This window comes from Camelus ferus, chromosome 34, assembly GCF_009834535.1.
Source record: "Camelus ferus isolate YT-003-E chromosome 34, BCGSAC_Cfer_1.0, whole genome shotgun sequence".
NCBI classification, from domain to species: Eukaryota; Metazoa; Chordata; class Mammalia; order Artiodactyla; family Camelidae; genus Camelus; species Camelus ferus.
Window position 1 is genome coordinate 17,859,788 of NC_045729.1, and position 27,872 is coordinate 17,887,659.

General features: G+C 53.4%; 1 protein-coding gene across 4 annotated transcripts; it reads right to left on the reverse strand.

The window, feature by feature from the left end:
* Positions 1 to 8,174: 8,174 nt before the first annotated feature.
* Positions 8,175 to 27,678, reverse strand: KCNA6 (potassium voltage-gated channel subfamily A member 6). Of its 4 annotated transcripts, none has more exons than XM_032472970.1 (2): positions 24,331 to 27,678; positions 8,175 to 8,783 (listed from the first exon to the last, which is right to left on the reverse strand). In XM_032472970.1, exon 1 carries the CDS (start codon positions 26,971 to 26,973, stop codon positions 25,372 to 25,374), a length of 1,602 nt encoding a protein of 533 aa, XP_032328861.1. In that variant the 5' UTR covers positions 26,974 to 27,678; the 3' UTR covers positions 8,175 to 8,783; positions 24,331 to 25,371. The 4 variants fall into 4 exon arrangements, with proteins under 4 accessions (XP_032328861.1, XP_032328858.1, XP_032328860.1 ...); XM_032472967.1 differs by having other exon boundaries at positions 22,207 to 27,678; XM_032472969.1 differs by lacking the exon at positions 8,175 to 8,783 and adding an exon at positions 8,790 to 10,521.
* Between the last annotated feature and the right edge of the window lie 194 nt (positions 27,679 to 27,872).

The window sequence follows — 27,872 nt, forward strand, 5'->3', positions numbered from 1 at the left end:
ATTACCACTGTATACCGCTTGGCAATGCAGAAAATAATATTTGATAGTGATGATAATTTAACAAAAATTAACCAAAAAATTATGTTGGAGGCAAAGGAAGTGGGCATACGGGTTCCTGTAAAGACAAGAAGTGCTGTCCCATCACTCAGAGCAGAAGTCGGTGTCCTCAGAGCAGCGCACGGGGTCCTCCACGTTGTGTTCCCCCACCTAGCGATGCCATCTCACCCCCATCACCGCCACTCCCTCTCTTTGCTCCAGCAGCTGTGCTGTTCCTCAGTTACACCTATGTCCTCCCACCTCAGGGCCTTTGCACTTGCTGTTCCCTTGGTTTGGAATGCCCTGTCCCCACACATCCACCAGGTTCTCCCTCCCACCCTTCAGGGCTTTGCTCACATGCCCAGTCATCCCCTTGCCCCACCCCCTTACTTAACACTGCATTTCTTCCCCAACATGGCCCACGTCACCCCACGCTCATCCTTCTCCATGTTATTAATGGCCATCTCTCTACAGAGCACTGCCTCTATGTAACAAGACACTTACAGTGACATTTTATTTAAATGCTCGCTTATTCTCTGAGCGCTCTGTGAGGGAATTGTGGTCACGGCGTGTACCCATGATTTGCTCCCTAATATTCCTGTGCTCAGTGACCAGCGCACATTAGGAGCCTTATAAATATTTGTTAAATGGAAAAAGAAATCAAGGAGTTGCAAAGTAAGCATTGACCAAGGAAGGCAAAATAAAGTACCAGAAATAAACCATTAAAATAGTCGAAAGCCATTGCCCCGAGGCCTCAGACTCACAGCGAGGGGAGAGGCAGGACCTGCTGGGTTTCCTCGGGAGCCTCACAGGGTGACTTGGCTTTTCAAATCATGCACCCCCCCGGAGCTTGGGTCATGTCACATGGGCAGGGTAGACTGGGACCAAGATCTGGATGATCCTGCCTCTTGCTGGACCCTGTGTGAACCACCGACCGTCCCAATCTCATGTCTATACATGAACATCTTAATCTCACGTCTACACTCGCTGCTCTTGTCACTGTATTCGGAGGGAGGCTCAACAGCTCTTTCCCAACCAATCTGCCATTTCTGGGAGTGATGTGGAATTTGGCATTCCTTGGAAACTTGAGCTTGGTAAAAGTTTCTGCCCCTCTGGGCATGTCACCAAACCCTGTGCGTTCCCAGAGACGTGGCAAGGCGGCGTGCAGCCAGGTGAGGGCTGCTTTCCGCTCCAGACACCCGCAGGGAGCCTGAGGGGCACTCTCAAGGCTCAGGGCTCGCCCTTTGTCTGTAAGAGTATGTGGACATGTAACACCCACCTTACAGAGTCAGCGACAAAATGCAAATTACACAAGATAGCATTTAAGGCCCATCAAGGTATCAGCCACCCTCCCCAACCAGAATATTCAGAGCTCACACAGAGCTGGTGATTTCTAAAAAATACTGTAATTTCTAAAATACGTATTTTAGCGGGAGGGTACAGCTCAGCAGTAGAGTGCCTGCTCAGCATGCACAAGGTCCTGGGTTCAACCCCCAGTGTCTCCATTAAATAAATAAATAAATAAATAAATAAATAAATAAATAAATAAATAAATAAAATATATTTTTTAATTTGAAAAGATTTCCAAAATATATCCTTGAATTTAAAAGTTAATAAAGTAATTTTATGCTTGATTTTATTTTTAACTAAGTATTTCATATGTATAAAACACACACACATACACGTTATCTGGAACAATTACACCAAGATGGCAGGAACTATCTCTGGGTCGTGGGATTATTGGTGACCTTTCCTTCTCTCTATACACCTTTATGCATATACAGCTGAACTCAGCAATGCAGGGATCTGGGCGCCAACCCTCCACGCAGTTGAAAATGCAGTGTAACTTCGCGGTCAGCCCTCCGTATCCTCGGATTCAGCAGGCTGTGGACTGGGCGCTGCAGTGTGTATTTACTGAAAAAATCTGCATCAAAGCAGACCCATGCAGTTCAAACCCAGTTGTTCAAGGGCCAACTGCATTATCTTAATAGTTAGAATAAAGCAATATAGCTATTATAACTTTCGGGGAAAAGATTAGGCAAAAGCACTCTGATAATTCTATAATCTCAAAACCCGATGCCGCAAGCCCACGTGTGGTCCGGGGCCGTGCGCGTCGGCCTCTCTCGGCGCCGACTCACCTCGGCTCTGACGCCGCTCTCTTGCTGAAAGAGGCCCGGAAGAGCCCGGCTGTGGGAGATATTTGCTGTTTTGCTTGTCTGCTTGGGGAAGGAGGCTGTTACGTTTTTGGCTACCCAACATCCGTATTGTCCCTTCTCTTCCTTACTGAACACCAACTCTCCTCTGGAGAAACACTCTTCACGCTCCATATACAGCCTGCGTGCGTTGGGTAAAGCTGACTCCAACGTTGGCTCCAAGGGTGTGCATATGACCCACATATCTCCAGTCAGAGCATCCCATTCCTTGCACCTAATAATTTGCCCAGATAAGAGGATGAGGTGGAATTCTGACCAGTGAAAATCAGATTGTGGATTTTGTCAGGTCAATAGAACAGTCTGTGTTTATTGGACCAGAATCTGGGGGAAATACATGCCTGGAGCTACCAGCCAACTTACCACCATCTGAAGCCAGCATGGACAGCAGAACTGCATTGAGATGAAAAAAAAATTACCTCTTAGATCATACTGTACCTGAAGCCCACAATTTTTAAAAAGACTTTTATTATTTTCAAGTAACATACGATGGACCTTAGACTTATCTTGAATTTTCCAGCAAAGGCTCTGGTTAATTTAACTGATATGAGAATGAAGTTAATTGAGTCTAATAGCTCTAGCTGAAAACACTAATTATAGGTATGGTAGAGTTTTATGACTGGAAATACCCTAAAGAGGAGGGTTGCCAGGCGTCCTGCGCATGTAAGATATGGCTCATATTTAATGACTTTGTCTTGCTCTCTGCGTCGGCCTTCTCAGGACAGCCTAAATGTCTCATATTCGGGTTTTTTTTTTCAATAAATTGCAAAAAATTCAGCAGTTACAGCTGTTTATTAAATTATCTGGCCATCCTGTGCTTGTGTTTGCTAAATTTGGTGACCTCACTAAGGAGTCCTTCAACCCCTGTGAACTCCCACACTCTGGCCAGCTCTATAGTATCTGCCAACTGAAGTCTAGTTTTAGATGAAATTTTATGAGTTAATAGATTTCCACTTTTTGATTAAGTTGGTTTGAGCCAGAGTTTTAGCCCCTTGTAACCAAAAGAAGCTAACTGGACCCAACTAATTACAGAACCACCAACACCGAAGTTTCGTAGCCCAATTAAAATAATAACTGCATGTTATTCAGCACTCGCTGTGTTCAAGATGTCTTAAATACATTACCTCACGAATGAGCCCACCAATCCTTTGAGACAGACATTACTTTCTCTATTTTGCAGCTGAGAAATCTGGGGCTCCATGAGGTTAAGTAATTACCCCAAATCACACAGCTAGGCAGACAGGACCAGGATCACAAGACACCAGCCCCACATCCTGCCGCTGTACCCAACTACCTTCTGGTTTAGACTAGAATTCTGAATCCTGGTCTCACACCACAGACAGAATTCTTTTACTGGGCTTGGGTTCACTACCAGCTGAGCTAAAATAGCCTCCCCCTCCAGAAAGCCTTATTTCCCACAAACAGCTCTGATTGAAGCCAAGTCTAGGAAAAATGCACAAACAGAGCCTTGTTTAAAGTGAGTGAAAGAAATCCCCTCAGGACTACCATCTTCTTTAATTTCCAAGCAACGATCGAGATCTGAAAGCAAGTTTGGAGCCCTGTTGAGCCGTGTCAGATGCCAATCAGCACCGCGCAGCTTCCAAAGCGTTCATCAAAGTTGACTCCATTGGCGAGATCGGCTGGAAAGCTGCAAGTGTTCCGCTTTACACGGACGCTGTCTGCCACCGGATAAACTGGGTGAGAACCGTGTACACATGCAGATCTGAGACCCAGGAAGCACCGAGTTTCCAGGAAATCACTTCAAAAAAATTAAAAAATGACTTATGCACATTTACCTGTGAACTGACAGTCTATGTGCAATTCACCTGGTTTGTTATTTCTCACAGCAACCTGACACCCTGCCCAAGACACTGAGGCAAGACTGTCCAAAGTCAGGCAAGCCAATAGTAAACAGAGAAAACAAAGTCGCCCACTTTTCAGAGGCGAACGAATTCCCTGGACCATTGAATCACCTTTCATTTCGGCTGCAACGCAATCTGAGGTCAAGCGAAGCGCTCTGGCCACCCTTAGGCTCTGCTCTCCACCGACACGCCCCCAGCAGCCCTTGCAGCCTCCGGTGTGTGGGCGGAGCAATGCTGCAGCTCCCCAGGGCAGCCAAGGCGGGACGTGGGCACCTCCCGAAGCCTGGAGGGGTGGAGGCTGGCAGGCAAAGCTTTTCCTTCTGAATAACTCAACTCATCAAACATCACCCCTTGATGATTTCCTGGCAGCCCTGAGTATGTTATGCAGGAAGTTCCAGGCACCAAAGAGATGCTGTTCCTTTCTACCTGCTCCCAGCAGCCTGAGGGAGGGCTTCTCTGGCTCCTGGAGAGGGTCTAGGGGAGCCAGTGTGGCCAGAGGGGTGGGGTTTGTGAGCCCCTTGCCCCTGGAGCCAGCAGGACGGTGACAACCACCCCCACCCCATCTCTGAGCACATTGGGCTTTTTCCACTTCCAAGCAGCTCTTGGAGGAAGACAGTCTGTCGCCTGCTGCGGCAGCACCCCAAATACAAAGGCTCTTTTCAAATCCACCTCTGACCTGCAGAGCCTGCCCGCAGCCCAGCGGCCCGACGGCTCCCTGCAGGTGCTCTGCATGGCACCCAAACCTCTTCCACCCAGGTCCTCTAGGAGCCTTTGGTCGGTGGCGCATCAGGGGCAGTGTGCAGAGGGAGGCCTGCCCTCCTCCCCCACAGGCAATAAAGGAGTTTGCACAGGGGATTTTAAAACAATAATAAACTGACCAAAAATTAGACTGCTTTTTATTTTCACGTGTTGCAAACCGTTAACTAAAAAATTGCACAACCTAAAAGTTGAGAATTATGTGTTTTTTTTGGGGGGGGGGAGGTAATTGGGTTTTTATTTGTTTTTATTTATTTGTCTTTAATGGAGGTGCTGGGGATTGAAGCCAGGACCTCGTGTTTGCTAGGCCTGGGCTCTGCCGCCGAGCTGTCCCCTCCCCTGAGACTTATTCAGAGGACTTTCTGAGGACCTCAGGCTCCCCACAGCAAACACAAAGCCACTGAATAATTCCCAGAGCAAACCAGCTTCAGAGCTAGAGCACGGGGGAGAAAGCAACCATTGTTTATTTTGTCTGAGGAGCCTTCTCTCCTTTACTGAGCCCTGATTATGTGCCAAGCATCTCTTATCATCATTAGAAAACCCTCACGGTAATTCTGCAAAATAAGTGCAGTGACCCTCGCACTATGACTGAGGAACACAGGCCCCGAGAGAGTAGGAAGGACGCCCAGGGCCCAGAGCTAGAGCGGCAGGACGTGAACTGCTCAGTGTGACGCTGAGGCCTGCGCCCTCCCCACGCAGCCCCACGCGGCGCCGGCTACTGGGACCTCTTCGTCACCTGAGCTGTGCGCCGTTTCGCAGGAGGTGAGTGGTAGAGGCACCGCATCTTAGCCGAGAGGGGACCCAGGCTGACACTCTGGACGCCAGACCCAGCTCTGCTATAACGTAGCCGCTACAGCCCTGCGGCCTCGAGCCAGTCAGGTGATACCTCTGGGGCTCAATTTATTTTTCATCTATAAAATGAGAAAGGGAAGCTGGATGGAGGGTCAGACCCCTTCCAGCTCCCCTGGTTGGGAGGTTTTCCATCTCTTCCACAGAGACTCGCCCAGACTGAGCTGGGACCTTCTGTCCCAGCTGGCGGTGTCTAGGAAGGAGACTCAGCTCAGCCTCCTCCAACCCACTGAGTCAGGGGGACAGCATCTGGTAGCACGACTTGGCCGCGAGAGGCTCAGTCTTTCAGGTGACCTGACAGGTAAGGGGGCACAGGGATGGGCTCCTGGACCCACAAATAGCCATCCTGTCTGATGACATCCAACCAGAATGGTAAAGATTCACCAGGCCAGCCGTGCCGGGCCCTGGGAGACTACACCTTTGCTTCCTCTGCTTTGGGAAAGGAGACCCCGTCAACTCCATCCGCCTCTTCCCTCCTTCCAAATCCTCTCACCTGGCAGGAGAAGTCGCACTGAGTTGCTGTCTAGGAGGAAGGGGCAGAGTTGGGCACCGGCCTTGCTCACAGAGCACAGGCCTTTCCTAAAAGCTGGTCTTGGGGAATTAGAAGTCTTCAAGGATGTTGACTGACCCACCACACCAACCCACCAACTCGATTCACCAGACATGGTGGGCAGGCTGGGGAGGGGCACTTGTGCGGGCGTCTGCTGGCTGGTGGCGTCCCCTGGTCCCAGGGCTGCTGAGCAGGTGAAGGGAAGTGGGGACCCACACCTGCCCCTCCTCCCGGGGGTGCTCTGCTCCCTGCAGTGCCGGTGAGCTGAAACCCCGCCTCCTCCCTGCCCCGCCCCACCTCCCAGCATCCCAGGACCGAGGCTGCAGGATTCTGACACAGAGAGTCTGCAGTCGCTGGGAGCCCGTCCAGGACACAGCCCATGTGAGGGGAAAGCTTCAAACAAGGAGAGGAAGAGTAAAGAGAAACAGAAGTCTTTGGCAGAGACAGGAGAGAGTTGAGCCCACGACTGGTGAACGGAGGACGGTGGCGGGGCGTGTGCAGCCACCTGCCTGGGTGTTTCTCTCCCCTGGCGACCTTGTCAAGCACGCATCCATTCCAGGTGTCCCAGAAAGGGACTCATCACTGCAGGGGCTCCCAGGAAGGACTCAGGTGGGTCTTAAGGCTATTCTGGGGGTGGGGTGGGAGGCGAGGGGGTGCAGGGGAGAGGAGACAAATTCAGATGGGAGGTGACAGCTGGGGAGAAGGGCACTTAGCCCCAGGCAGCTGCTGCTGGAGGTGGCTCTGCTCACTCCTGCCAGGCGCTAATGCAGAGCATCCGAGGTGAAGGGCTGGATCTGGGGCTGAGGGTCGGGTGACCGCGTCCTCCAGCGCCGTTACCTGACTGTTAGGTGGGGCAGAGCTTGTGGAAAAGATGTGATGGCACATTTCACCAGGAGGCTCTGAGGAGGAAGAGTGGCTGCTGGGGGAGAATGAGAAGAAAGAGCCCCGGCACCAGGGAGGCAGCTGCTGCAGGCGAAGGCGAGGGTGATTCCAGCCCGGAAGAGCCCGGGGGAGGGGAGGCTGCTCTCTCCCAAAGGGTCTGGCAGGGCTGGCCTGGGCAGGAAGCAGCTGCTGTGACTCAGGGAGAGGCTGCGCCACCTTGGGCAGCTCAGTCAGCCTCTCTGGGCCAAGGAAAATCATAAAAGTGCCCTCTCCGCTGACCTGAGTGGACTGCTGTGATGCTCAATTGTGAGCTTTCTTTGTGAAGTGGAGGGAGGGAAGGGCACTTAAGTGCAAAGGCCACAGTCACCATCGCCAGAACTTCTTAGACTAGAGGCCCCCAACTCTGGCTGCCCGCTGCAGTCTCTTGAGAAGCTTTGGGGAAAAAAAAATTGCTGCACCTGGACACCGCCCCAGATCAATTACTCACATTGGGGTGGAGCAGGGAGGGGTTAAGACAGCAGCGGGCGGCAGGAAGTGGTAGGTCTTCCAAAGCTTCCCAGGTGACTCCGAAGCCCTGGGGAGGTTGAGACCCACCGCCCAAGCCCTCCCCAGGCTTCCTGAAGATAAGCACGTGCTGCACAGGTCTTAGAGGAGCGGACCCTCGCTCCTCCCAGACAGAGCTCCTCAATCTGCGCTTCTAGGAGGCCTGGCACCTCTGCACTGAACACTCAGTAAAGCAGCCCGGACGCGTCACTGTTCCAGTGACGAGCCTGTCGATTCCCTGCTGCCCTGCAGGGTGAAGGGTCGCACCTGCGGGGACCAGGCTGCCCTGCGCAGCACGGGCAGAGCCCCCGGGAGGGCACATGTCCTCCTCGGACGATACATACAGTTGTGTGCTTCTGTGACAGGGGTGCCCTAGACGGCACATCTCATCCCATGCCTGCTCCACTGGGGTGACAGCTCAATCACAAAGAGACAGATTTCCCAGCCGAAGAGCCTGAGAACCTTAAGATGAAAAGGACACCGTGATGGGTTTACAGCCACAGCGAACAGCACAGAGGAGCCACGTTTTATTGTTTTGTCAACAGATCGTCCAGGCTGCCCTGCCTCACCCGCTCCCTGCTGGCTCTGTTCCATTCCTAAGATCATATAAGCGCACACGCTCACACACACAGACCCCGCTGAACACACACAGGTGGGGATGAAGAGCATTCAGGGGCCAGGAGCTCACACCAGGCGATCGTGCTGCCCGCGAGCATCGCCCGCGCAGCGCTGAATGGCACAGATGATGTCCCGGCTGAACGGCGCCCGGGGATTGGTCCTCTTCGCTCTCTCATTTCACCAGGGCAGCACTGCGCAGCAGGTAAGGGTGAGAATGCTGGAGCCAGACTGCCTGGGGTGCAGTCCCGCCCCCCACCCCACTTACTGGTCGCGCGACCCTGGACCAGCAGCTCCTGTGGAGTGGAGATGCTCGCAGGGGTGCCGGGGGCGTCAAGGAGTCAGCACACGCGACGTTCTCTTCTGCACACGCTATGCTGGGCAAGTGTCTACTGATGCTAATTATTGTTGTTTCTGTTGCTGTTTAGCAAGTAATGTGCTCAATTTCTTCATGCGACTTGACTCTTGCAGGAATACGACCTAAGGAGAGAGTCGTAAGTGTGAACACATGTCTGTATGAGAAACATTCACTGTAGCATCACTTAGAAGAGCAAAAAGTTAGAAAACCTGAATGTCCAGCAAGTGGGGTAGGTTACCAAAATGAAGGTGCATCTACGTGATGGTTATGTGATAAGTGCATGAGAACCTTAGAGGCCGACTGTGAAGGTCTCCCAGGGAACTGCAGCGCGGCCTCAGCAGAGACGCAGGCGCAGAGCCAGAGCGTCTCCGGAAGGAGGACCCCACGAAGCACCAGCACTGGTGCCTCTGGCTGCGGGACTGTGGGGACTCCTCATTTTCTTCCTTATGCTTTTCTGAATGGTACTAATTTTCCATAATGAGCAGATACAGCTTTTAAACTCAGAAAATAAAATGTTTGTTTCAAGCTGTTGGCTCCAAGGTCAGAGAGCACACTTGGAGCCCACCCAGGCTTTCTCTACCCCCGTCCAGGGTTCTGCTGCTTCATGAGGTTGCACCGGCAGTGGGAAGGGAGGCTAACTGAGATGAGGGTGATGAACAGATCCCAAGAAGCACCAGGATCTGGTGCAGCCGTGCAGGACTGGAAACTGGGTCCGAGGGGACCGTGGTCCAGACGTGCAGCCCCAGTGCCCCGGGCTGAGCCGGACAGACCTTTCTATCCAGGGCCACAGCCCGGCACAACAGGACCAGCCCAGCATACGGTCCAACGCCTGCCTTGGGGTCCCTGCCCTTTTGCAGAAGCGGGAACTCTCCCTTCCTTTGTCTTTTCTGCAGGCTCCCCCTGTAAGTGGGGAGCCACAGACCCAGCGGATCCTGGTCAGCATCCCTGCTGGTCTGCATCTCTCACTTCTCCTTAATATAGAAGCGCCTTTTCGTGTCCAGTGTTTTTCCAATTGTAATGCCAAGGCGCTGACACTGCCAACACCAAGGAATGTTTATTTTGCTACTTTGAAATAAAAAAGATCTGGGATCACTTAATAACTAAGATAGACCTCACCTAAGGAAAACAGGAAGGAAGGGAGGCAGGAGGGAAGGCAGGAGGGAGGGAAAGTAAGGGAAAAGTGCAGGGAAGAGATTTCTCATGCTCGGTCTCACAGAAAAAGGATGACATCACTTTCAAAAAGCTGCTGTAACTCACACGGCGTATTTTTAAGTGTCACATTCTGCTCTGATCTTTGTCTGCCAAGTAAGAGGCTGCAGCAGATGACCTCTGAGATGCAACGATTCTATATAAAGCTGAAATTTTAGCTAACTCCAACTCTCTTTTTAAAAGATCGTTCTGGCGTTAGGAGCCAGGCAATAAAGTTTGCCAAGTTATCCAGGGAAGCAGCTGCACATTTAACGAATAGGCTTGAGGAATCACAGAATTTTCAAGCAAAAGCTCAAAAATTGCCTAATCCAGCCACCTCACTGCAGAGTTGAAGTCACCGGGACAGAGAATGATACCAGAAACTAATACACGCCAAGGGCCAGGGAGACGGCCACGCAGGGTCCCACAGCACGTCACTGACAGGTGCCCAGGGTTACATGCTCCCCGTCTTCCCCACAGTCGCCTTGTTCTGACTCGTGGTGGGTTTAAAGAGGAAAGAAACAACCAGACACCAGAACCTCCTCCTCGCAGGCCAAGCCGTCCAGAAGAGGGGCAGATACAAAGGCAACGGCAAGTCAAGAGAATGTCCCTCGGAGGGAAGTCAGCCAGAAGGAAAGACAAATCCCACGTGATGTCACTTACATGTGGAATCTGAAAAAGGAAAAAGAAAAACAGAGAGAGAGGGACAAACAAACTTATCTACAAAACAGACTCACAGACGTAGAAAACAAACTTACGGTTACCAGGGGGAGAAGGGAGTAAGAAGAAATAAATCGGGAGTTTGAGATGTGCAGATACTAACTAATATATACAAAATAGATGAACAACAAGTTTATAGTGTACACCACAGGGAACTGTATTCACTATCTTGTAGCAACTTACGGTGAAAAAGAACACGAAAACAAATATATGTGTGTTCCCATATGACTGAAGCACTGTGCTGCACACCAGAAATTGACACAACACTGCGAACTGACTGTGTTTATATATAAATAAAAGAGAGAGAAGTTACAGCCTCTCTCGTTTTGCCTCTGAGCACAGAAGGGAGAGCCTGGCAGAAAGAACGGAGTCCTGGACCGGCTGGTGGAGGAGCAGACAGGAGCATCAGACCTCTCCAGGGGTGAGAGAGATGGGTCAGAGGTAAGAGCCCTCGGTGACCCAGAACATGCAGCAGAAGGAGCTCCCCGGAGGACTTAAACCCCAGCACAGCAGGAGCCAGGTCCAGCTGGAAGGGGCCAGCGCCTGAAATACTTTGGGAGACGGCAAGGGGGTGTCAAACATGAAAACAGTATTTAAGGAGCATCCATGTTGCTGCAAATGGCATTATGTTGTCAGTTTTTATGGCTGAGTACTATTCCATTGTATAAATATACCACATCTTCTTTATCCAGTCACCTGTTGATGGACATTTAGGCATGGATGCTCCTGGAGAATGTCATTCTAAGTGAAGTAAGCCAGAAAGAGAAAGAAAAATACCATATGAGATCGCTTATATGTGGAATCTAAAAAACAAAAACAAAAACAAACAAACAAAAACAAAGTGTAAATACAGGACAGAAATAGACTCACAGACAGAGAATACAGACTTGTGGTTACCAGGGGGGTGGAGGGTGGGAAGGGATAGACTGGGATTTCAAAATTGTAGAATAGATAAACAAGATTACACTGTATAGCACAGGGAAATATACACAAAATGTTATGATAACTCACAGAGAAAAAAATGTGACAATGAGTGTGTATATGTCCATGAATGACTGAAAAATTGTGCTGAACACTGGAATTTGACACAACATTGTAAAATGATTATAAATCAATAAAAAATGTTAAAAAAAAAATAGTATTTAAGAACATGGGAGAGAAGACTGAAAACCCTGGTTACTTATAGCTCCCTGTGAACGTCTGTGTCTTGCGCAGATGGCGAATAAGATTTTATAAACGTGATCGCTAGTAAAGGTTATTCTTGACTGTTTTCATTAAGCGGCCCAATTTAGTGGAAAAAGAACTTGTAAATAGAAATCCATGTCCTAATCTTTGGTCTGGTTAACAGCACACATGAAAGTCATGCGGTCAGCACCAGCAGGCAACACCGTTAAGTCAGTCAGCCGTCCAGCAAAGAGTATCTGAAGTGTGGACATTCACAGGCAGAGCAGAACAGGGACCCCAAGACTAACAAACAAGAACAACTCTTGCAGCTGTTCTTCTCAAAGACTTCTGCTGAAGGAGACTCTGAAGGTCAACAGCGAAGACGTCTTCTTTCACGTCATTCAGACAGAGCCTTATCAAACCACTGACTCTACGAGTCACTGCACACCCTCAAGAGGAATGCGGAAACCTTTAAGCAGGTTGATTAAAAAGCTCCCCAGTCGTCCCCATTTGAGAAAACCTTCACGGTCTTAGGTTTCGTGGACCCAAATCCATCACAAGGAGTTTCAGATCTCTTTGAGTTGCTCAAAATGTGTACCTTGGATTACAGTTTTTGTGGGACATGCATAGAAATTACCCCCAAAAGTGGTGGAGCTTCCGTTAAAAAAATAATAATTTGAATGCCACTGCTTTAGGAAATGAAGGAGGTTTACATGCTGCGGGACTTCTCAGAGCCTTTAACCTTGCGTGCACATGCCTCGTGTGTCTCCAAGAGGCGGTGTTTCTGAAACAAACAATGCCCAGGGAGTCTTTGCCCACGGGAATGGCACGTGAGGCCAGTGCTCTGCAGACCACACGGAGGGACTCTGGCAGAAGGAGCTGTTCTAGGTACCACGGTCAGTTGAGTATCCATCTCAGTAGAAGGCAAAAGCAGGAAGAAGGAAGTGTACTGCAGGGCGGGCGTGACAGAGGCAGGAGAAGAACCTCCCAACAACAGAAGCTGTGAAGCTCCAGCACGTGCCCGTGCAGGGGTCCCGGTTATGGATTCTCTCCGGCAGTGCTTCAGGACAGGCCCGGGATAATTAGGAACTCACCCTAACGCAGGCTGACTTCTGGAAGTCTCTCCCCCTGCTCAGTTACTCCACGTCACTGTGTCTCATTCTCTACGTGTTCATCATGAAGCTGACTGCCTTGCAAACTAAACACATTCCTGAAATGTTGTGTGTAAAGAAATAACGTTCTCTGTAAATCGAGTCACAGTTTCCACCGGCTTCTGTTGTAATTCCAAAGAAGGTGGACCCCAAACACACCACGAAAGGCACGTTTGTGAGCTGCTGGACACTCAAGGAGGTATCTACCTGGGGGTCCTGTGCAGGCGCCTAACGGCTCAGTCCCTCACTCAAGGGCAGCCCAGGAGCCGGGCAAGGAAGGGGCTGAACCATAGGTTCTTTCCACACTCATTTACTCAAGTGCCCAGTTAATTCCTATGTGAGCTGGAAGTCTTCACTGCTCCCAGAGACTGAGTGGGTAAGTCGCCTCATTGCATGTGCTCTTTTTAAAGGAACTTGTCAGAATCCTTAGAGATTCTCTCTCACTGGCTTTTTGAGCATGAAACAAGTCTTCAAGGCTAAAAGGGCATTAAGCCCCTTTCAGTGAGTCGCCTCGGCTGCAGCCAAGTGTCTGATGAGTGAATAGCTGAATTGTGGTCAGTATGAGGTCAGGAAATCTAAACCTACAAAATGAGAGAGATACCATTGTGTATGTATCTCCCAAAAGACCGATTTATGAAAGCTTTGAGTGGTTTCAACTTTCCCAAAGGTCGGCCAATTTTCAGAGGCTGGCTGATGTCTCAGCACCCCACGGAAGGGGCGAAGAACAAAGAGACCACGGAAATAATGACGCCCTCTTACTGGACGCTCGCTACACACCGGGCCGTGTGACGCACCTGGTTAGCGTTACCTCGTTAAATTCCGCCAGCCCCCCTGAGGGATGCTGTATCATCCGACTTTACAGAGAAGAGAACCAAGGCTCAGAGAGGGCCCCATTGTTCCCAAGGCCACACAGCTGCATGGCCAGAGGGTGGTGGCGCTGGGTACTGACCCCGGCTTGGCTGACATCACCCCTTCCAACCTGGTTCACAGAGAAACAAGGGGCTCAGAGCCACGTCCCCCTCTCCCATCCTGCTCCACCTGACACGGTGATACACGTGGAAAACGCACTTCCAGCTGCATCCCCCAGACAGTCCAAATGCAGTAAGAAAGAGAGAAATCGGTAAAAGTTTCTTTGAGTTCCCACTTTTGAACCCTCATTTTGAAAAATATCCTGTACTCCCGCCAACAAATAAAAAGGCTCTTTCTTTCCCAAATCTGATCAGCGATCACCACCCTCTCTAATGGCCTGGCATCCCCTTTCCCTCCACTGGGGGAAGGAATTAGGATTGCAGGAAGCTTGCCACAAACCAGGTGACGTTCATTTCCCCACAGACTAGATACACTCATTAGCTATACTGTGGGTTCTTTTTTTTTAGTGTGAAACAAGCCCTCTTCTATTGAAAACACCTCTGCTGGGAAGTGAGTCTATTATTTTCACACACACACACTCAGGTCAAAACTAGCACTTTTTAGAAGTGCGTCTATTGGAAAAAGTGAGGCAGACCAGCGTTAAGACGGGAGGTCCGAGGTGGATTTCCTTTAATCCGAGCTGATTTCATTTTTTCCACACTCCTGGGAAGAGTGAATGTTTTGGGGGGAGGGGAAGGGAGAGGGTTATAGAATCCTTCTAAATTTGGGTTTTCAGAAATGAAAGCTGCCCCATGAGGGATGACCAGCATGAAGTCTGCTTCTCTCCTGGGATCCGAAGGATTCTGAGCCGACAAGTTGCTCGTCAGCTCCCCACTTGAAATCTAGTCCTGAATATTGTAATAAAATTACAAGAAAAGCAGTGAAAAGAGGACAGTCTTATCTGTCTCCCAAGGCAATCATGTTGGACATGTACCCAACTTTACGATCATTTAACTTTTGGCCAATAAACCTCACAGACAGGAGAGTCCCCCGAAGAGCTGAAACTCTCCGGGAAGAATCTAGAAAAAGAGGCAAAAAGGATCTGGGGCTGACCATGGGGTCGTGATGTCCCGCCGACAGCTGACAAGCGCAGAGCATGTGCCGCGGGGCCAGCGACGGCCCGGGAACGCCACACGGCCCCACTTAGGAGCGCCCGCCCTCCACTCTCTCCCGGTCCCGGCCAGCAGGCTCGCGTGAGGTCTAGTTACCTGGCTTCACAGACGTACGAGATCACCCTCAAATCGAAACTATCCGAACACCACAGGTTGCCTTTTTGTCATTTTTATCATTTTAGACGAAAATTCTTAATTGCTTCGCACGTTTGCCCGCCCGCGCAGCCGCACAGAGCCCGTGACGCGGCGCAGCGAGCTGTTGACGCTGTGCGGTCCCTGCTCTCTCGTCTGCAGTTGTGACCGTCTCCTCCCTGCCCTCTCTTCCCCTCTCACTACCTGACAGCCACGCCTCCTGCACCCGTGGGACAGTCCAGCGTGACTCGGGTGAGCGCGATCACCCAGGAAGGCTTCCGAGAGTGACCACAGGCGCCAGGTGAAGGAGACTGGGAGGCGCCTGCCCTACACGAGGCACCTGCTCAGTCTTTGGTTTTTCCAAACTGTGACAGAAATGCACACGTAGGGAAATTTCTCCCCCCTACAAGAAAATCAACACTGTGGGCGTCGTGCAAAATGAGAGGACACGCAGCCTCTGCGGACACAAGGCAAGAGCGCCTGGCCCTTCCGAAGGGCAGGCTGACGCTGGGAAACCGAAGTGTGGGGCCAAGGAGACCAGACGTGTTGCTTTTCAAAAGAAAACAAAAATCCAGGTCGCCATGTGAAATCTTCCGCTATTCTTGTCTTTTTATTATTATTATTCTTTCCAGCTTTATTGAGATGTAACCATCATATCCAGTATTTCTTAACTTGGCATCATACGTGGCGCACACGTCACAGACTTAGGACCTCTCGTCAGGAGCAACCTCTGAAGCCTCAGCTTAGATGCTCTGTGATGGCTGTTTGGAATTCCACACTTACGGAAAACCGTGTGCCCCAGGAGTGCAGATGCAGAAAACAGTACGACAGGATACAATGCAAGAAGCGAAAGTAAAGTAAAATAAGAGATAGTAAAATAAAATAAAGTAAAAAAAAAAAAATTAAATTAAACAAAAACCAACACGCTTCCAGATGAGTAGCCAGGAAGGCTGGGGGGAGTGAGGACCTGGGCAGACAAAAATGAAATGAAATGAAATGAAATGAAATGAAATGAAATGAAATGAAATGAAATGAAATAGTAAAGTAAAATAAAATAAAATCGAACAAAACCCAACACACTACGAGCTGAGCAGTGGGTGACTACCAGGAAGGCTGGGGGCAGTGAGGACCGGGCTCCCCGCGTGCACAGGTGTGAGCTCCCCCTAGCAAGCATGCCCATCCCCGGAAGGAGGACAGCAGCCCTGCACGAGCCGCAGCTTCTCCCGCCAGCACGCCAGACTCTGCCCTCTTCCCAGCAATGCCAAATTGCCTTAAAGTAGCTGGCGAGCACCTGTCTGATTTCTGGCCCAGCTGCCATGGCCTCTGGGAACTTCCTTCCTTCTGCCCCTCGTCCTGTGATGCCTAAGTGATCTGTGCCCCAACAGTAACTTCTCTTTCTCCCCCAGGGCAACAAAATGCAGAAAAGAGTCCAGAAGCGGACTTCCGTTTCCCAGGGCGCCCGAGGTCGGCACTGCCGGTAAGAGGCTAACCATCTGCATGCCCTCCTTCCTCTACAAAATATAGACCTCCAGACAGCCCCTGCTTTCCTCCTCCGTGAGTTTCCCGTGGTCCAGAACAAAAACAAGGTAAAGCCCTAAAAAATTAAAGAAACTCTGACTCAGTGAGATGAGATGCCCGGGGTCTGTGCCCAGGTCGGAGCCCGAACGCAAGCCTCTCGCCCAGTGCCAATTACCTAACACTTAGGGGTCCTCCCGTCAACGTCCAGGAGCTGCTTGTCTGACGAAGGGTTTCTGTAGCTAAGCCTGCTGCCTCTGTCCCCTGGAAAGCCAGGGGCAAGGGGTGAAACTCAAAAGCACTTAATTCCATTTCCGAGGGACAGCTCCACCGAGGTGTGGGGTTGGGAGGAGATGAATAAAATTGGTTTTTTAAAATGTTGAGAAAATCCTTAGGCTTCCACTTCCCGTGGGAAAACAGCCTTGTGTTGGAGTCAGAGAATGTGAGTCCTGGGCTCAGCTCTGCCCCAATGGGCTGTGTGACAGGAGGTCACCCACCCCTTTGGTCCCCATCAGTCCCCTCCTTCACGAACAGGGACACTTACACCCCTTCGGGCTCTCACCTCTGTCCATCCATGACCCCGGACGCTGCCCTTCCCGATACCCTGGTGCTCCCAGGAAGGCTTCAGTGAGAGCCCTCGTTCTACTTTGGTCGGAAACTAACCGTTGAAAAACAGATCACCAGTTTAGCCATGTTATTCTTACAAGACCCTTTCAGATTGCCTTGTATTAAACCATGTCTTCAGTGCAATTTATTTAAAGAGATTCTGCCATGAATCCTTTAGGCAAAGAGCCTTCTGGTTTAAAAGCCTGCCATCCTGAGTCTATTTTTATGTCATATTTCATTTAAATGTGGGTTTCAGAGAACAAAACTGCAGTGGGCTGGGCCCCCCCCCCTTTCTTTGAGGGCACAGGTGCTTCCACTGGTCAGTGTCACTGAGGCCCCCTTGGATGTCTGGTAGAGGGTACTGCCTGTAAACACTTAAACTTGCAGCTCTGTTCGAGCCTGACAGCCACCAAGTGGGGCGAGTGGAATTCACATCCTCATTTTGCAGATGGCAAAAGTGAAGCTTGGAGAGGTTTAAAGGAGGTACAGCTGACAGACGGTGATTCAGACCCAAATTCTCTGACTCCAGAAGCAAGGAAGCCTGGAAGCTCTGAATTCAGAACGGGGAGGGCAGTCCTGGGGCCCCTCCCTGGGCCAGGTCCCCCGGGGGGAGCGGCAGTGGCTGTGGGAGTGAGCTGAGCGTGCGCACAGCCTTCTGGCCCGAGTCGGGACCCCCGAGGGGCTTCAGTCACAGCGGAAGGAAATGGAGACCCCAGGGGTCGGCGAGCCCGCTTCTTCCCACCCAGGGTCCCCTGTCTCCTCTGCCTGAAAGGAGGAGGGGAAGCAAGAACATGCTGAAGGGATGCCACAGGGCACCCCACCTACAGAGGGGAAAGGGCAAGGGGACATGGAGGTGGCTGGGGAACACAGGGGGCGCTGAGGGAAGTGGGATTTGGAAGCCACTAGAACAGTGCAGGAAGACGCTGAGCCGGGTCCGGTTATGGGATTGGTCCTGAGGGTTTACTGCGAGACCCTGCGTTGGCCCCAGGGAGGAGGACGCCAGGAAGCATGTGAGGAAGGCTCTAGCAAGTGCCAGCCCCTGAGGATGCTAACACGTGAGGGGAGGAGGACCATGGCGGAGAGAGGAGGGCTCTGCAGAAAGACGCACAGGCAGCGCTGTGCCTTCCAAGCCGAGCGAGAAGAGCACAGGATGCCTTCTGTTTCCATCAAAGGACAAGCCGGCACAGAAATAAAAGCCTATGGACACATTTAGGAACCATGAATTCATTCTCCTTCTGGCTTAGTACCAATCAGACCCTCGCTGTGTTCTGCTCGTTACGTCTTCCCTGAGGGTGACGGACCGCAACACACGGCAGCTGTGCGCCCTTGAACCTGCCCTCTGAGCCTCCACTGTCTTACCTCCCAAAGAGGAAAACAACGTCTAGCCTACCCATAGTAATCACCCCAACCTCTGTACAGCGCCTCCATGTGGCTGCGTGTCACACCGCACGCATCTTGCTACACAACGTTACATAGTACATAAACATCGCATGTATATGAACTCCGCTAACCCTCAAAAAGCTCTGAGAGATTGTCACTGTGATTATGCATCCAATTTACAAAGGAGGAAATTGAGGCACAGAAGGGTTTCAGAATTTGCTTGATGCCACCCAGCAGGTAAGTGGCAGAGATGGGACTTGAACCCAGACTGTCTGGCCCAGCGTCTGGGCTCCTAACCTCTGTCACACACGCCAAGTCTGAAGGCCCTGGGCGTGTTTTAGATGCTGTTTAAAATGAACGGTGCCCTTCTCATCCTTGTTAGGACGACTCCCACGGGGGAGGGTGGATGCCCCAGGGCGGGTGGCGCCCCAGTCTTAGATCCTGGAGGAGGGGGAGGCGTGGCCCGGCCCCTCCCAGCTGCAGGGCTGTCTTCCTCGGTTCTTTTCCGAAGCAGAATGTCTCTGCTGCCAAGAGCGGGTTTGTCTGTCTCCTGGAGACAGCGGTTGTCAGGCCCTGGGAGGAAGCAAGCACGTCAAAAATAGCAGCGGCGGCAGACTGCGCGCTGCAGCCCCCTCACCCCGCCGCCGGCTTACTCGCCAGAGCGCCGGGGTCTGTCTGCTCGCCCTGCACCGTGGGACGGAGGTCACTTAAGGTTCCAAGATGTTTTTTACCGTCAGGCAAAGAGTGTCTGCTGGGTCCCTGACAGACTCAAAAAAAAGCTACTTCATAGTAACCATGATGAGGCAAGCATCATGTTAAAAAAAAAATCGTCATAAACCCCACCAGGGCGGGGTCCCCAGTAGTTTAGGCAATGGCCAAGGTGAGACCAGCACTGATGGAGTTTACTACAGTGTACGCCCCTTTTTCCCTTCTGTTCTGGGATCGAGCAGTCACTGTCCTGTTTGGATAACCTTTCCAAAGTGGTCACCAGTAGGTTTCCACCCCCTCGTTAGGGCTCCAAGGGGATGAGGACCCAGTCAGGACAGAGAGGCGGGGTGAACTCCTTTCTCCAGGAGTTCAGAGCAGGGGGAGGTGGAGGAAATGACAACCCCCAACCCCACAGGGACCTGCAGCCCAGAACAGGAGTGGTCCATCGGGGGACACAGTAACCAGAGGGCTAAGAGCCCATCTGCCCTGATTCCCAGTAGCCCACAACTGGGAGCCTCTTCTTCCCCCAAAACCCTGGGCCCCAGGCCTATTCTGCCCCTGGAGAGCCGGGCAGCCCCTGGGCTCAGCATCCAGTGCGATGGAGAGAGCAAACCTGCAGTTTAAAGAACGGATTTCTTTCCCTTCCCTAAGTGACCCTGACAAGCTAGAATTAGACCCAGTTTTGCTTCCCGGGGCAATAACGCACAGTCACAGCCCATCAGAGCCAGCACGGCGGCTCCAGGCAGATGGTCCCTAGAGGACAGAGTTCCCTGGGAATCCGTCTTGGCGTATATGCAGAGATGCCAGGGAGGGGACAAGACACTGCCAAAGCCAGAGCTCAGCCCGTTGAGGGAAGGCAGGATGAGCAGCAGGACTGGAAGGTGTCACATGACAAAAACATCAAGGGGCAGGTGTTGGGGGGGACGAGTGAGCGAAAGGCAAGTAAGAGCAAGAGGAGACGGGCATCTGATGAGCCTCCTGCAGGAGGACGTGCTAAGGGAAGACTCTGACCCCCACTTCTTCTGTTTACGGAAGCGTCAAAGTGGGGCCCCATCAGCAGTGTGATGGCTCAGAGGGTCAATGACGGCCGCAGGGAGGAGGCTGGGGAGGAGGCCGGGAGGGTGCCAGCTTGCCTCCTGTGCAGGTTCCTGAGGAATTCCGAGTTTACAGCACAGAGACCAGGTGGGGTCTTCTGGTTTGTCTGTGAGCTTTTGGTTGCTTTCGTTTTGCCAGCGAAGCGTAAGCCCGCTGGGCAGCTGCACCACCCTCGTCCTCCGCAGTGCTGATGCTGCTCAGCTCGCGCTACCCAGGCCCTGCAGGGGCTGGAGGCGGCTCCGCCCGCCTTCAGAGCAGAAAGAAAGGGGCGTGTCAGTCCCACAGCGGCTTCACTGTCAAAATTCAAAGCAGACAAACAGCTCTTGGAGGTGCGTGCGCGTAGCACGGAGCAAGTGCTTGAAAGCTCTAAAGTGTCCCCACGTGGCGGGGGAAAAGCTCCCATCCCATCCTGGCCCTCAGTCTGGCCCGTGTGTAGAGAGGCTTGACTTGTAGGTGTCTAAAACCAAACCACCTCCCAGACAAGACAGGAAGCTCCTCGGCTGGTAGCCTCATGTCATTAAAAATAATAGTAACTCAGAGAGGTTTCTTGGTTAACTTTGAGGAAACGCCCACCGCCTCCGAAAGCTTCCTGGTGCAGGTGGGACCCGCCTGCAGGGCCCCCAGCAAGGAGGCGCGCAGCCCTCCTCATGGACGGGGCGGCAGGTCTCAGCCCGTCCTGTCACACGGTGTCCCCTGCGCCTCACATCACTGAGATTTCCGCCCTGTGCTTTTACTCTGCCTCAGTGCACACGAGAGCGGCGGCTGGATGTTCCGGGAGCCCGGGAGAGAACGAAGGGCAGTCAGAAGGCACCCCTGGGTGAAGGCCATTTCCAGGCTAGTTTTGCTCCGTGCCTTCCTCCTGAGGCCTCCTTTCTGGGTTCACCTCACTGTTTCCACTGGGCCTTTGTCTTGAGCCTTTCCGAAAGTTTCTTAAGGCTGGGGAAGCCAGAGGAGGGCATATTCCAGGGCTATACAAGCAAAGTACTTACCCAAAACATATCAGTTTCATTCCCCCTCTCTCTCTTTCTCTATTTTATCTTTACAGATTTGGGAAATTCCATCAGAGACATTTTCTAAACCCACAGCGACCTCACTCGCTGCGGAAGCCCCCGACTCTCCCCACAGAGGTGAGAACCGCAGGAAAGGAGGGCGCGCTGAGATGGCAGGAGAAAGGGGGTGCTCCGGCCGGAGAACAACCTTCTGAGCAAGCGCCCTCGGTGGTCACATCTGTCCTAGAGCCCCGAGGGCGCCCGCCACAGAAAGGCCCCCAGGCGCTCCCAGACCGTGAGGCGGCGAGAGAGGGAGCCCGCTGGAAGGACACACAGGGAAGGAAGAAGAGGTTAAAACAGCAGGTGGGAGAAAACCAGAAATGCGGGAAGAAGGCAAAAAGGCAGAGAAAGGGAGAGTGAATAGAGGAAGGAAAGGGGGAAATGCGGAGAAAAGGGGGCTGGTGAGGCGGGGATTCGGGCAGGGCGGCAGCAGTGAGGGCGCAGAAACGGGAAAGGAGAGCAAAGTAGATGCAGTCAAGAATACACGGGGGGTGGAGGGCACAGCTCAGGGGCAGAGCACAAACTTCACGTGCACGAGGTCCCAGGTTCAATCCCCAGGACCTCCATTAAAAAAATAATTTGTATCTAAATAAGTAGACCTAATTACCTCCCCTCCAATAAAGCTTAAAAATAATCATCATAATTTTTTTTAAGATTTAAAGAGATACACAGAAAGAGAGCGAGGTGGCCGCTGAGGAAAGGCAATAAAGCCTCCACTCTCCCCATATGCACGCTCTCCTGCCCCCCCCCCCAGCCCTGTTCTCATTTGGCCTGAGGGACCGCGCCAGAAGGAAATTCCCCAACAGGAGAACCTACCTCAGATGCAAACCAGGCCAGCTGTCCCCATCTCTCCTGGGGACGGTCAGGCAGGAGGAACAGCCCACGCCTCAGCCGAGCCTGGAGGATCCAGGAAGACCCCTGGGAGCTCCTGCTGGCCTGAGCCAGGTGTGACGTTGTTGGATGGCCTGAGCCCCGCTGCTGGCAGCTGTGGGACTGCCACCCCAGCTGTCACGGCAACACTGGGCGCAGAGTCTCTCAGTGCTCAGGGGGCAAAGTCCACACGGAGAGGCTGAGAGTCAGAGGGGCATCGCTTGGCAGAATCCTTCCCAGAAACCAGGTCAGCGCACAGCCTCTCAGCTTTTCTTTGACGTCTTAGGAAGAATCACCCGTGAGCTTGCTCCCAGGAGCCAGACTGTCCCCTGGGAGGAAGGAGTACACTTCTCCGTCTCTCTAAGAGCTGGGAGGAGCCTCCCTCCGAGGCCGTGAGATCCCCTCGGTGCCATTATGGACTAAAACTAGTCTGACTCTCAGTGCGGTTCAGCCTGGCTGCCTCTGGAGAAGCCAGTCTCCTCCAAGGCCGTTTTGGAAAAGATAATGTGGACACTGGTTTCACTGGCAGTTGCTTAGCATTCAAGTTTCTGAAGACTCGGGGGTGAGATGAGGCAGCTTCCGTGACTGGGCAGGGAAACCGGGAGGAAAGGTCTGGGGAGGAAGCTTTGGGGCCCTACACCCCCTCACTTTCTGAAGGTCATGCAGCCCTGTCCTGGCACTACCGGCCCTTAAGCCCATATGTGGGAGGTGTCCCCACTTCAGAAGCTGGGAGTATGTAGTCTCCCATTCTCCCTTGTTGCCCAAATCAGACGACAGGGAGAACCATCTGGAAGGTTGCTACGGCAACCAGAGTCCCTGGAGAGCCCCACTCTCCATAAACCCTTGACTTTCAGGCATGCTCTGACTTGAAAAGGAAATGGTGAAGAGGATGAGGACACATACACATACAGAGACACGTGCATACACGTTCCAACATTTACCCTGGGCCACGAGCCTCCCTTCTGCCTCTGGGGGGGGGGCCCTTCTCCTCCCCTGAATAGCCAGGAGTAACTGAAGAGATTGGGAACACCAGCACCTTACGGCCTCAGACATGGCAGATGTCTGAATCATGAGCATCTCCTACTGCATTTCAGGTTTGGAGAAGCCAAGCTGTCAATCAAGATGGTGTCTGGCTCTGGAAGGATCCCAATGAATCTGTCCAAAGAGCATCCTCCTTGCTGAAGGGTAAGAAGAAGGACCGAGGCCCAGTTCAAGAGGCTAAGGAGGGGTGGAAAGAGCTAAGGGCCCAGAATGGCATGTCTGTGGGCTCTGGATGCAAGGCAGGAACTCTGGGTGGGGGGATGCCTTGCCTGCGAGAGATGGGGAAACAAGGTAATGAACTAGAAATCATTACTAAAGTTCACACATTTGCATAGCATCATTCCCAGCTCCCCAGATGAGTTCACAGGACATTCCCCATGAGGTGCGGGGGGGAGACATTAATGTTCCCATTAAATGGGGGGGGGGAACTGAGGCACAAGGAGGAACCATGGCACCCAAGTTACCCTGTAAAGTGTGGCAAAATCCAGATTTAGATCTGGCACTCACACGAGCCACAGTGTCTCTCAGGAAAACCCTCAAGAGACTGTCCCTCATAAGCTGCTCTTCGAGAAAATATTTTGTAAAAAAAAAAAATTCTCATCCAAGAGTCTTAGAGCCGAGATTATAAAATTTAAAACATGTTAACAGTCCTTTTGGTTTCTGAACTGCACCCAGGAGAGCTCAGAACAGTAAATCACAGTTTATCAAGGCAACACATGAATGACAATGTTACGAGGCGAAAGAGGAGGGGAAGCGGGCAAGTGGGACAGAAGGAGGGGCTCATGATGGAAGACGATGGCTTAGTGCAGGTGGGACCGCCACGCCGTCACCTCACCAGTGAGAGCAGTTTACAGCTGCTCCAAGGGCCAGAGCAGGAGCATGTTTGCTTGACTCAGCAAAAAATCTCTAACAGGGAAGCTGTCAGCAAAGGAATAATGTGTCTTCCTTACTCTAAAGCACCTATTTCATTGCCTATAAAATAGGAAGAAAAAAAACCCACCCACACTAGCATCCCATATGTGCTTTTACCTGTCTGTGGATTTAAGCTGGAGTCCACTTTTGAAAGCCTTCAACTGCAATCCTACTTCAAATTCCCAGGAAGAAGAGTGGGAGGGCTGGGGGAAGTGAGGGACAGAAATTTGCTGTCGGTGACAAGATTCCTCTGCACCCCACACCCCAAGGTGGCATCGTCTAATCTTCAGATAAGCAGTCAAGCCAGGTGCCTGACTCTAGTCAGCTGTGTCTCCAGGCTCTGTGGCCCCCCCTTTTCCAGCTCCTTGCCCAGGAAGGCACGTGCACGTAAGAAGACTTATTTGGCTCTGAGAGGGAACCCTCCTGGAAGCTACAGTCAGGGGATCAGAGTGAGGAGGACTAAGTGTGGACCAAAGATTGATGTCCACTGCACCAGATGCCACCTGGAGGAATCCATTGACCCCTTTGGTTCGAGATTGACTCTAAGATCCTCCAAATAGCCAAGCCTAATTGTAGTTTCTCTAATTCCAACCAAGATTAGAGATGAATAACATAACTTGAGGCTGTGCAGCTGAAAGCTCTACCAAGGGTCCGGTGTTCTAGGGCACTGGAGGAAAACGGCAGGATGGGTACTGTTTCTATCCACCAGCGTCTGCTAGTTACCGTGTGGCCAGAAGCGAAGACAGGTGCATGCCCCAAAGCAAAGGATGCTAAGGAGAAACAGGACCAAGGGGTGCCTGGTTTCCATCCTGGTGACATTTCTGTTCCTAGAGATATTACAAGTCCCAGACAGTGAAAAGTCAGAGTCTTGAGGGAAGGTCAGATGGAAAACTCATCCATGTGACAGAAGATGGGCATGAATGGGTGGCACCGTTAGAATTTCAAAACTGTCACTTAGATGGATAAACCTTGGATGCTGCAGGGGTCAGGTAACAAGGTTGACAGTCCAGGTATATGGTTCTGGCGCCAACCGCTGGATGTAGGGGAGGGAGTCAGAAGTCAACAGGAGCTGAGGTGCAAGTAGTGGAGGATGAGAAGGAACCCTAAGGGATCATTTTGCTCTGTGTCTTCCTTCTGTGCAGGCGCTGCCTGTATCTATCAAACCTCAGTGAGCATTCGTTTCTCTGCATACCCCCGATGTGGAGTGGGAAGGTAGCTGGGTCTCCGCTCCCGGGTGGCCTCAGAGAATTCAGGTTTGCCAAGTCCATTGTCAGCTGCCTTCAGGTCTGGGGTAGGCTGCCCACAGGTGACATGAGTATACTGGCCCTGCTCCTCCTGCTCGGTCTCCCGGTGGTAGAAGTAGTTGAAGTTGGAGACGATGACGGGCACGGGCAGGGCGATGGTGAGGACACCGGCGATGGCGCAGAGCGAGCCCACGATCTTGCCCCCCACTGTCATGGGGTACATGTCCCCATAACCTACAGTGGTCATCGTAACCACTGCCCACCAGAAGGCATCCGGGATGCTGGGAAAGAGTGAATCGTCATCATCGGCCTCCGCGAAGTAGACGGCGCTGGAGAAGAGGATGACTCCGATGAAGAGGAAGAAGATGAGCAGCCCCAGCTCCCGCATGGAGGCCTGCAAGGTCTTGCCCAGGATCTGCAGCCCCTTGGAGTGGCGGGAGAGCTTGAAGATGCGGAACACGCGGACCAGGCGGATCACTCTGAGGATGGCCAGGGACATGGCCTGCTGCCCGTTCTGGCCGCCGCCTCCGCTGGCCGACTGCTGCTCCTGCTGCTGCACCAGCTCGGTGCCCAGCGTGATGAAGTAGGGGAAGATGGCCACCAGGTCGATGATGTTCATGATGTTGCGGAAGAAGGCCGGCTTGCTGGGGCAGGCGGAGAAGCGCACCAGCAGCTCGAAGGTGAACCAGACGATGCACAGCGTCTCCACCAGAAAGAAGGGGTCCGTGAAGAAGGAGCCCCCCAGAGTGCTTAGCGAGGATGAGCCCCCTGCCACCATCCCCCCGGGGGTGATGCCGGGGTGAAACACGTATGAATCGTCATCCTCCTCCTCTTCCTCCTGACTGCCCCTGGACGCCGGGGAGACTCGGCCCACATCACCACCATTGCTTCCACCTCGGCCGTCTGCACGGAACTGGGGCAGCGTCTCCAGGCAAAAGATGACGATGGAGATGAGGATGACCAGGACCGAGACGATGGCGATGCCCCGGGCCGGCCCCGAGCTCTCGGGGTACTCGAAGAGCAGCCACACCTGGCGCTGGAAGGGCTGGGAGGGCAGGGGCTTCTCGTCCACGCCGCCTTCGGGCAGGCAACCCTCGTCCTCGCGGAACGCCGCCAGGGCCTCGTCCCCCAGCTGGTAGAAGCGGATCTCCTCCAGGAAGATGTCCAGCGGCACGTTGACCGGCCTCCGCAGCCGGCCCCCCGACTGGTAGTAGTAGAGGATGGCGTCGAAGCTGGGCCGGTTGCGGTCGAAGAAGTACTCGTTCCTCAGCGGGTCGAAGAAGCGGACGCGGCGGCCGGGGTCCCCCAGAAGCGTGTCGGGGAAGAGGGACAGGGTGCGCAGCTGCGTCTCGAAGCGCAGCCCGGAGATGTTGATCACCAGCCGCTCGCTACTACAGCAGCCGCCGCCGCCGCCGCCGCCGCCGGCCTCCGGGAAGTCTCCCGCATCCTGTTGCTCCCCCTCCGGTCCCCGGACCTCCCCCGGCGCCGCCAGCGTAAGGGATTTCTCTGATCGCATGTCCCCTCCGTGGTGTGCGCCCCGCCACCAGGACGGCGCCCACGACACGACCCCCGGAGCGCGGCGCCGCCTCCCAGCTCTCGGGGGCGCCCTCTTTTCAGGGTGGGGCTCGCGCTCCTCCCGGCTCGCGGTCCGACCGGGCGGGGTCCCTGAGCCCCGAAGCCCTGGTCTCCGCTGGGTTAGGTCTGGGGAGGTGACCTGGGCGCGGAGGGTTCAGCTCCGCGCCTCCAGTTATCCGCGCCTGCTGCGAGCTAGAGCTGGGGGTACCTGGAACCGCAGCCCGGCGCGTGTGCCGCTGGACGCCCGAAAAGACCGTGGCTTCGCCCCCTGCCCCGCCCCGGACTGGGCTCGGGGCCGCAGGGCTCCGCCCCCCCGGACGGGTCGGCACGTCCCGGCTCCCGCCGCACTCCTCCGGCAGCTCCAGACCCCGGGCCGCCGCCGCGGGGACCCAAGCGCCAGATGCACCGCCCCCGGGTTCGGCCAAGACTCCTGGCGGGGCTCGGCCTCCGCCCTACGGCCACCGCGGGCGCCGCTGGCCAAGGTCGCCGCTGCCGCCGCCACGGCCTCCCTCGGAGCCGCGCCGCCGGCCTGCGAGAGGGCCCCGGGGCCGCCACGGAGCCGGGGTGCGCGGACCCACCGCCCCAGCGCTCGCGCCGCCGCCGCCGCCGCCGCCGCCGCCGGCTCTGCGCCCTGCCCTCCCTTCCCAACGCGCTCCCGCGAGTGACGTGGCAGGCCCCGCCCGCCGCCCCCTCCCCGCCCCCGGCCGCCGCGCGCCCCCCGCCCCGCCGCCGCGCGCTCGCCTCTCCCGCGGCCTTTCCCGCGCTCGCCCGGCACGCCTCTGCCTCCCGCACCGCCGCAGCCGCGGCCCCCTGAACGGGCGCGGGCGCCCTAGTACCACG